The sequence below is a fragment of the Belonocnema kinseyi genome, chromosome 3 (genome assembly GCF_010883055.1).
Source record: "Belonocnema kinseyi isolate 2016_QV_RU_SX_M_011 chromosome 3, B_treatae_v1, whole genome shotgun sequence".
NCBI classification, from domain to species: Eukaryota; Metazoa; Arthropoda; class Insecta; order Hymenoptera; family Cynipidae; genus Belonocnema; species Belonocnema kinseyi.
In genome coordinates this window covers 64069111-64079722 of record NC_046659.1, presented here as the reverse complement: position 1 = coordinate 64079722, position 10612 = coordinate 64069111, and the positions used below count along the sequence as shown (strand labels likewise).

Sequence of the window (10612 nt, the reverse complement as noted above, 5' to 3'; positions counted from 1 at the left end):
TAAAAATATATTACTGTTTAATGGTGATAAAAAATTAATTTTTTACCTATGCTGACGTCTGCCAATTTAGACCAAATTTTAATTTAGTACCAATCGGTTTAACAGAGTAGGATGTAGAGGCGAGCGCATATCAATTTTGGTTTTGTTTTTATAGTTTTTTACCTGTTTTTATAGTTTTTTTATTTGTTTAATCTCACTTCAAATCGGTTGAGAATTGCTTTCAGATCAGGATTCTTGGTAGCTTCTTTGTTGTAGTTGGCAACAATTTACAACCGCGGATCTTGATTATAAATTTTCGAGAGGAAAATTCGACTTCCATGCAAGAGAATTAGAAAGCAAGCTCAATTAATTTTCCCGCTTAAAAAAAATATAGCCACCTGGTGGATTTTTCTTCCATTACCTATTATAACCTCCAATTTTTCTTCAGATATTATTAAAAATATTTGTCATGTTTCTGAATAAGGAATTTATTTTAAACCAACAAAATTTTCCTTTATTCTCATAAAATATATCAACAACTTTGTTGCATTTTTTATTGAGAAAAATGGAAAATCTTGAATATTAAATTTTTTTACCGAGTTGATTATCTACATGTCGTTTGCTTAATGACAGTACGAGGCTAGTCTGACACTCGCTGACGCATCGAAGCACGTCGGTCGTTTTGAACAATATATAAAAACCATTGTTCCTGATTTTTTTCTGTATGCGTGGAATTTTTTTGTTCAAAACAAGTGGATAAAAAGCAACTGTTGTATAGTTGAAAATGTCGAACGATCAAACGGTGCACTTTCTTGCTCTGTTCCGTTATCTCTGAATTTATCTCATTGATTTAATTGTACCTGTGAAGTTTATTTCAGTGTCTGAAACAATTGTCGCATTCTATTAAAGTATGTGATTCATCGAGTGTATTAGGAGAGTGAAAACTATCATATTTTCGTAACGAAATCTAATAAATATTACAAAAATGCCGGAAAGCAGTGCAGTTTATCAGCCAACGACAGTTGGTTATGCGTATGATAATGGAAGAGATACTCGTGGCTCTGGAGGAATAAGGAGCGGCTTCTCCAGGATTATTTCCAGACACAAACTCAGCTCCAGAAAATGGCTCGAATGGGTTCTTTTATCTGTTTCCTTTTGCGTCTTCGTGGCTGGCCTGGCTGTGATGATCGTTAATTTAGTTTCCGCTGATGATATAACAACGAGCAACTCTCAGGATGTAATTATTTTTATGCCTCTTTATCAGACTCGTAAAAAACAGAAGTTTAGATTAGATTTCGCGTCATAATTGGACTTTTATGTGCTTTAGGGAACAATTTTTCAGAAGGCTAAAAATCTTAAGATAGGTGTGCCAATAATCAGGTATCTGGGAAAAAGTGTTTCTATTTGATTTAAAAAACTGAAATAATAATGTGACTAAAGTTTGGAACGTTTTTAAAAGAATTTATACCTTTCCGAAACTTCTGTTACAAATTATTTGCACCTGGCGCCAGCTAAAACAAAAATTAGTTTCCTCCCAATCATTCATAGCAGCCAACGAAGTTTTACCCGTCCACGCATTTTTTTAATAATAAATAAACTGAAACTGATGAAAAATAATTATTTTGCTCAAAGTTTTTGTCATTGAATTTTAATAATTTACGACTTATTTTTTCTGGGAAAACATTCCCTATAACTCTATGGTTTCCAATTAAAAAACAAGTAAATAATTTTCAGATATAGTTAGTTGTTTAAAAAAGGTTTACTTCGAACATAATTGTTTTAACGGTTTTGACCATAGAAAAGTTTCCTTTCAAAATAGTGAATGATTTTTCCAAAATTAGTAAGAAGCAATAAGAAGAAAAATTAAATTGCACAAAACCTTGTTAAAATAAACATTTTTTGTAAGTTTTCAAACCTTTTCATTATAATTGTTTTTCGTTTGAAGTGCCATCATCATTAATATTATTTTTATTCTTAAATTAATAGAAAAACTATTTTTTTTCAGAGATCTGATTTTTGATGCGACAATACCTTAAAGTGGAGGATCAGTGAATTTTCAATCCAATTAAAATATTTTAACTTTTTTTTTATTATACGGATTGTGTACAGAAAACATCCCTAGGGTAGTAAATTAATAAACAGAAACTTTCTCTAAAATATATTCCTTTTAAATAGTAATTAATATTATCCAGTACCTAATGAGCAAACCGTCATTTGTTCATTAAGTACTTATGTGATTTTCACTTGTTTAAGTTTCATGATAAATATAATCTGAAATTATACAGTGACTCAGAATTGTAATTTAAAATCGTTTAAATTCTTACAATTTTAATTTCCAATTTAACTTTGAATGCTTCTTTTTCAAACAACGCCGTTGCGATATTTCAGAGCAGTTCAAAGTTGTCATCATTTTAAAAATAATAATAATAATATATCAATAATATTAATGTACTCAAAGTCCTATTATTAATCAGAGTATCTACCTGACCGGGAAATCGACAAGACGAGAATTTTTTTCATGTAATTATGTTTTGCAGTAGGGATGTTTAGAAGAGATATATCTATCACATTGAAGTCGAGGGTAAAAATAGGCCTAACCACTAAAATCTTGGAATCAATTTTAAGATTAATTCGAGATTTTTGAAATAATAAGTTTCATTTTGAACAAAACACTATCTCCTTTTAACAAAAAACTTCAAACCTGAATTTTAATAGGGAATTTCCTAAAAGAATTATTATAGTTTTACGTTAAACACAAATTTTGTGAAAAGAATAATCATTTTAAGTTATTTCAAGGAATTTTCCAAACGGATTATAATTCTGAGTTATAAGGGGGTTAAAAAAGAAGTATAATAAAAAATTATTCTGATCTGAAACATTGAATTTTCATAAAAAATTATCATTTTGAGTTAGAACAGAAAATTTTCTGAAGTGATTATATGTAATTCTGAATTGGATCAGAGAATTTAAAAAGAAATTATAATTCATTTTTGGGACAAGGAATTTTTTAGAAGAATTATCATTCTGACATGGAACAGGAAATTTTCAATAAGAATTTTAATTCTGACTTGCAAGAGGAATTTTTCCTAAAGAAATTTAATTCTGACTTGAAATAGAAAGTTTTTTTCTCTAAAAGATCACAATTTTGACTTTGAATAGGAAATTTTCGAAAAATCAGTTCTGAAACAGGGACTTTTGAAACAGAACTATTTTTCAGACATTTCCCAAAAGAATTAAAATTCCCAGTTAGGACATGGACATTTCATAATTAAGTGCCAGACCGGGAAAAAAACCGGGTAATGACTGAATATTTGAAGTCGTCAGTCTGGTAGACACTCTGTATTTTGATTTTGATTTTCAATTTTCTAGTCAGAAAAGAAGACGCCGGTGAAGGATGCGACGACAGAAGTGGAGGAACACGTAGGAGGTTCCGGAGGTTCATTGGCACTAGGTGCTACGATGATGCTGTTTGGACTCTTTTTGGGTCTCGCCTGGGTGTGGCTTCGATTCTTCCGACGAAGCAAGTCACCCAGGGGAGGATTGACTGGTGGTGGAGGCCAGGTATGTATTGTAGCTAGTACGTACAATAGATTGTTTGCTTTTATTTACCGCCATGCATCTATTCCCACTTTGTTCGTTCCTTTTCTTTACCTTTTGTACGCGTTGCTATAAAGATGTTGGGCGGTTTGAATCCATCAACTGACTTGCTGGTGGGTTCCACTTCGCAGTACGGGCCTGTACTAACTGAATTGCCGAGCCAGATGAAAGTCGTCAAGTCCTCAGATGCCCGAGAGACGCCCGTGACTTTGCCGCTCTCCGATCAGGAGGAGGAGACGCACACTCTGATGCAAGAGCCTTCATCTCCACCAACTGCTTTGAGTGCTTCGAACGTGACTTCCAATCAAATACCAGGATGAGTATTCAGTTCGACGCTCGGTATCAATTATAAGCAATACAGAAAACTTTTATTTTTTACCTCTCGAAGAAAAGGTCTAGGGCGAGGGCACCGATATTTTCGCGGAACGCAAGCTGCTTCCCTAACTTAGACTAGACTCGAATCTTGACGAGTCTCTAGGCGTTTAAGCTGCAATTGTGCGAAGCTCGATCGACTTACCGATTTTACAATATTTAAGCATCCGGTTTTATCCTCTTCAGGAGCATTTATTGCATGTAAGGAAAGTTACATCAAATTCTGCTCAATGTAGTTTTAGATCGTTAGGTCACTCGTTCAAATTTATCAGATATCACTATCAGATTCTCTAGTTTTTCTAGATTTCTAGCTTCTACGGAAAATTTTGCAGAATCATGTTTCGCGATTAAGTAGCTCGAATTTTTTACTAGCTACTTTAGGATAGTTCGTCGTTTTTTTAAGTAATTAAGCCTAGACAATCGACAAAGTCCTTGCAAGATGAGTTGAATTGTACAGATAAATTAAATTTCATAATCCCTTGCACAAAAGTTCAGAAAAAGGACATATTTACTCATATTAGAATGAATTTACGGTCTTTATGAATCACATCACAGGGGGCTTTCTTTCACTGAACATATAATACGATTTTATTTCGGGAGGGGGGGGGGGGTAATGGTTTATCTTGCCATTGAAAATATTTAAAACTTTTTTTTTAAGTCGGTTGAAATGTAAAGGAAATTCTTTGCTTTATAATACTTAGTTATCTTCATCACTTTGAATTTCGCACTCAGATTTTTAATTATTTTACGCACATCACACATTCACATTTATGATTAATCTAACGATCTTATTTTAATTTTACACTATGACTTATAATTATTTAGGTAATTTTATTTAAGATTAGGCAGATTTATGATTGACGAGCTTCTTGACTCTGAATTGAACTATTTTTGAATTGAAAAAATAGATAAAGATCAGGAAAGAAGAAAAACGTTTTGATTTCTGCTGTCGGTTGCCCAAGCGAAACAGGTTGACTGAATATTTGTATTATGCACTTTTTTTAAATGCAAAAAAAAAAATCACTTACAAACATTTGACTTACTAATGTTTATTTTTATTGATTTTAAAAATTTACACTTAGTACTTCTGCTGCTAATTTTATTTGATTGAAAAAGCATGTATGTTTTTTTTTTTTTAGGAATTTCAGTTAATAATGTCTTTTTATTGACATTGAGATTTTTCTTATGATTTCTCCACAGCTTTTTACAACTGTGCGACTCATGTCTGTACAAAGTTTTTCTACTCCAAGGTTTGCACACGTCCTTTATTGAAATGCCTAAATTTTTCGTTATTAACGAAAACGCGTACTTATTGTCTAAACTTTCATCGAACCAGATTCGTACGTCCACACGATTTTTTTACTCCGTCCAATCAACGATTTTATAAAGAGTGAATTGAAAATTTCTCTTTTGTTCCATACTTTTGGTCTACGCACTTCAAATATTTATAATGCAACATTGCATTTTTCCCAGTATGCCAGTTTGTAAACTTAATGATGATTGACTGTCAGACAGTTTTTGAATTCTCTAATATCATTAGTCATTTAGCATCGAGGTTCTGCAGTTTTCCACAATGAAAAAACTAGTTTGTATTGCGAAGATCTTTTTGTGCTTTTATTGTACTTGAAATTATAGTATTATTTTCGGAGGAGACTAAAGTGAATAATTGTGTAAGATTGCTTTTTTTTATTCGTAAGATTTGTCGTCGATAGAATATTAGGACAAACGCATCGACGACCGATTCATTTTATAGCAGTTGTTAAAATATACCTCACGATTTTTTGGTTGTAGTATATTAAGTGCTAATAAATTGCTTTAAGAATATTCTCCTGTTTTATTTAATAACGAATTCGAACCATTTATCAGCAAGTATACTTGACTTAGTTCACGGCGGATGATGAAAATCGGGTTCACCCAAGAACAAGTTTAAAAAAAACATAATAAAATATTCAAAATTGTACATTTGCCGAGACAAGAAAGTGTATGAATAATAAAATTGCCGAATCTAAACAATTAAAAAATTGGTTTTGCAATAAGTAAATGACAAAATCAAAAATCTGCCCGCCGTGTGGGCACATTCTCATTGCGCGCCGAGCGCTTGGCTCGCTTCACGCTCGATTCGTGCATTCGTATATTCGCGCTCGGTCTTTGCATTTCTCCCACATTCGCGCACAGACTTAAAAATTAAAGATCAACGAATCGACAACTGTAATTTTGTCTGGGATTGGCTATTTAGATTTTGAAAAGTAAAGTACAAATTCTATTTATCAGGATTACTTTAAAATTTGTTTTTTATTTTGCGTAAAATGTTATTCTTATCTGTGCTGAAACATGTATCATTTTAATAAATTTATATCACTACAATTCATAATATGCATGGACATTGAAACAGTCTTATTCTTAGTGCCTTGTTTTTATATTTTTTAAATTTTATTTTTAATCTTATTTTTTACGATAAAAAAAACTACGCTTCCTATCAAAATATATTCATATAAAATTTGTAAATCTTTTTTGGTTGAATAAATTTTGTCTCACTTATTCTCGTAGTTTGTATCGTCGTACTCAAATATAATTTCTTTATTTTTATTGTTGTTTTTTTTTAAATAAAACAAAAACTACTTATCCTACAAAAAAGTAATTCCGGAAAAATTTGCTATTCTTTTTTAGGTGCGCAATTTTTGTCAATCCATCTCTTTTCGTATTTTGCTTTGTTTTCCACAAAATGGCGTTACTGCTATTTCATTTTTTTTGCAATAAAAATGTGAATTTTCGATTTTCTAAATCAAATTTGAAAAAGTTGTTTTGACAATCTTGTAGGACTTTGGAAAAGTAACTTTTTTTCTCTGAACTTTTTACCATATCCCGCTTTTTTGGGCTTCAAATGTTCATTTTCGTTTGGTTTTTTTGGATTTTGAAAATTCTATAACTTTGGTCATTTTTATTTTATCAAAGAAAGTAATAGGGCTAACGAACTGGTCCTTTCTTTTTCATATCTTTATAAAGTAAGCGAAAGGGGAATCCAATCAATTAATTCCTGTAAATTTTACCGTGTTTACAGAGTAAAACGACAACAACGACAGACAGACACCGACCTAAAAACTATTTTTTCTGACTCTGGAGGGATTTCAAAATGTCGACATTTGGTGGAATCCGCAAAAGTCATTTTTCACATAAAACCAATAACTTCTCATTAGGATGAGAATGTAAAAATACGCTCATCAAACAAAAGTTTCATTTTATTTATTTTATTTTGTTGTTAAACCATTTTTCATTTTTTAGATTCAGACATTTTAGTGTGTCGGATATTTATATTTTTATAATATCGAAAATTTCATTACGGGAATTTTCTATTTCGAATATTTTCTTTTTGGGAAATTTTCAGTTGTCCCTGGATTTGAATAAAAATAAATTTGAATTGGGAAAACTAAATTAGACTTTTTAGTTGAAGATAAAAACTAATAAAAAAATAGGTTTAAATTTCCCCGCTAATGTTCAGACTGACTCTCCATTGGCGAACATCGTGGCCAATCAGGGTAAAGCATTTTCAAAACAGTAAAGAAACAAAGCTGTCAAAAAACGTGTTTGCGTTCTCTATTCTAGTTATATTCTTCCTCTTTGAAACGCTCAATTGTCATAAAATTAATATAACTTCTTCGATTCACCATAATTCCCAAATACTGTAGCTATTTGAAGTTTGGAACGAGATTCCCTTTATGAAAGTCGTAAAAACGTGTGTCGAATTTTGAGGTTAACTACCAGGGATTTAGTTCAAAGTAAACGTAAAATCCATAATAAAAACTGAATAATCTTCTCAAAATGAGTAAGCGATTAAAATTGGAGACCTTAGGTACGTCCAAATCTCTGCGTTCACGAAAATCGGTAGAAAAAACGGACGATCTCACTTCTGAAACATCTCAGTTCTTTGTTAGCCAAAATCAACAAGAGGAAGATGCGCATATTAAAAGACCTGAAAAAAAATCTAAACCTAGAGCAAAAAAACGAATTCCGGTAAAAATAGAATGCGAAGATTTAAAAGAAAGCCAAGATTTGAAAGACAGCAAAGATGAAATTTCGTCCAAACTGGGTGGTGGTTGGAAGCCCAAAAATTGGGAAGCAATTTTGAAAAATATCAGGGCAATGAGAAAAGAAGAAATTGCTCCTGTCGATGAGATGGGATGTCACAAATGCGCTGATGCTAATGTTAGCAAACCGATTTATAGGTATCAGTCGTTATTGGCATTAATGTTAAGTAGCCAGACAAAAGATCAGGTTACTCATGCTGCAATGCAAAGACTTAAGGATTTTGGCTGCACTCCTGATTCCATTATTGCTGCTTCCGATGAAGATCTAGGAAAGCTTATTTACCCTGTCAGCTTTTGGAAGGTATGGAAAATTAAAGTTTATTATCTTATATACATATTATAGTGTAAAAACATTAAAAAAAGTAGTTAAATTTTTGGAAAGTAATTCTGGAAGACAGATAATAATCTTATTGTTCCAAGTTTAAGTACTCAGATGTCTTGAATTGAAAAGATCTAAATTAGTCAAAAGCACGTATTTTTAACTAATTAAGCACTTTACTTATAAATTTTAATACTAACAATATGGTATAATATTAGAAAAAAGTTCATTATTATTGTTAAAATCTCTGAAACCGTATAAAATTCCTTAAATAATTTCAAATACTTTGAAGAACTTCAAAACAATTTTAATCCGCTTTAATCAATTGAAAAATTTCGAAGGCTGTTGAAATCATTTGAAATTCCTCATAAAAACCTGTTGAAATTACTTAAAATCTTTGAGAATATTTTTTAATCACTTAAAATTCTGCAGAATCCCTTAAAACCTTTAGAAATAGTTTTAAATCTTTTGAAATCCCTCGAAATATTTTGAAATACTTTGACAATCCTTAACATCTTGTAAAACACTTCTAGGTCCCTCGAAATCTTTTGAAAATACTTGATTTTTTTTTAATTGGCAAAATCTCCCTAAATCCATTAAAATCTTCTAAAATTAGTTGAAATCCATAAAAATCTTGTGAAATTCCTTAAAATTAAAACTTGCATCAAATAAAAGGCTTTTAATTGGCGAACTTTAAATTAACCCATTCATTAATTTTCAGATTAAAAAAAAAATATTATTGTAATTATCTAAACTTGTGGGTCTAAAAATTAGAATTGTTCAATTTTGAAAACATAAATCTGAAAATGTTTCAAGATAAGGTTCTGAAATTTTAATTATACACTTAAATTTTAAACTGTATAATACTAAGCACTCAACATACAAAACTATTAAGTTCAAACGCTTTCGATTTCCAAATTGGCACTTTTTAAATTATAAAATTAATTAATTTTCAGTTTTAACTACTTTGCACTGGAATTATTAAAGATTTTTTTAAAGCTTGTCGGCCCTTTTAGCTTTCACATTGAAAGTTTACAATTTTTAATTAATTCTGCAACTATTAATGATATTAATTCAATATTCGGAACTATTTAAATTATAAACTATATATTTGTGAATGTTTAAATTTCAAATGAAATATTTCTCTAAAATTGTAAAATTTTGAAAGGTATAAAATGAAAACAAAAATGTCAACACTTTTAGTTTAAAATTGTTTATTTAAAACAATTTTGAATTATAAATATGTTATTCCACTTTTAACGCCTTAAATATAGAACTGACTATTAAGGCTTTTGTCTTAAAAACATGTCTCATTTTTAAATTTTAAATTCCTATGACTTATTTTTTGTTTTAATTTCTATTTGAAGTTGAAATTATTATTCGACTTCGAATGCTGTTATGCTACCAATAATATAGTTTTTTAAATTCTCTAATTGTACAATGATTCGAATTTTAATTTATTCAATTAGGAACGCTTTCAATAAGCAAATTTTCATATCGCAAGTTTGAAATACATCTTTTGAAATCCCCTAATATTATTTGCAATCTCTTAAATATTGGTATAATATTATTTGAAATCTTTTGAAATTCCTCGAGATCTCTTGAAGTCTTTTGAAATATTTCGGAAACCTTAAGATTTTTAAAAACTTTTTTAAACACAAAAGCTATCTTCTGAAATGTTTTGAATTTTGGTAAAATCTTTGAAAGATTAAAATTTTTCATATCTGGTGTATATTCAAAATTCGAACGATGAACTCTTCTGTATTCAAAAATTGCCAGTAATAAAGTATTTGTTTATTGAATAAAAGTAAGTTTTATTCTATTATCAAATTATAGATCATTTAATATCTGCATTTGCAAGAACAATGAAACATTTCGCCACCATAAGAGTAACAAATTTAATTAAGAGATGTGAACAAATTTTCAGCAAAAATGAGTGCGAGAAATTCCAGACATTTCGATAAACCACTTTATTAGATAGCTAGTTGTCTTTAACGAACATGACCATGCAATAAATCAACATTAAATAACAATTCAAAGTCCTGTCTCTTGCGTACAGCCTACAACCTTCGAACCACAAAAAAACCTGATATTGTAATTCATATTAATGGATGTATATCCATATTTTTTTTACACCATAAAACAAACGTTTTGCCTTATTTATTGATACCAGGTGTATACATATGAAACCGGTATTTTTTCAAGAAAAAAACACATTTATTTCAAGAGAATGATAACAAATATTTTATTCAAAGTATGCGCC

At 30.3% G+C, this 10612-nt stretch overlaps 2 protein-coding genes across 3 annotated transcripts in view; both read left to right on the top strand.

Moving 5' to 3' along the window:
- The first annotated feature begins 610 nt into the window (after positions 1 to 610).
- LOC117170354 lies at positions 611 to 5772 on the top strand. 2 transcript variants are annotated; one of them, XM_033357091.1, is made up of 3 exons: positions 611 to 1216; positions 3349 to 3540; positions 3708 to 5772. In XM_033357091.1, exons 1-3 carry the CDS (start codon positions 965 to 967, stop codon positions 3894 to 3896), a joined length of 633 nt encoding a protein of 210 aa, XP_033212982.1. In that variant the 5' UTR covers positions 611 to 964; the 3' UTR covers positions 3897 to 5772. The 2 variants fall into 2 exon arrangements, with proteins under 2 accessions (XP_033212982.1, XP_033212981.1); XM_033357090.1 differs by having other exon boundaries at positions 613 to 1216; positions 3654 to 5772.
- A 1733-nt stretch (positions 5773 to 7505) lies between these two features.
- LOC117170353 (endonuclease III-like protein 1) overlaps positions 7506 to 10612 on the top strand; it is a 5605-nt gene continuing 2498 nt past the window's right edge. Inside the window, exon 1 of the mRNA XM_033357089.1 lies at positions 7506 to 8331. Within this exon, the coding sequence (XP_033212980.1) occupies positions 7765 to 8331 (567 nt within the window). The 5' untranslated portion in view covers positions 7506 to 7764. The remainder of the gene's footprint in view (positions 8332 to 10612) is intronic.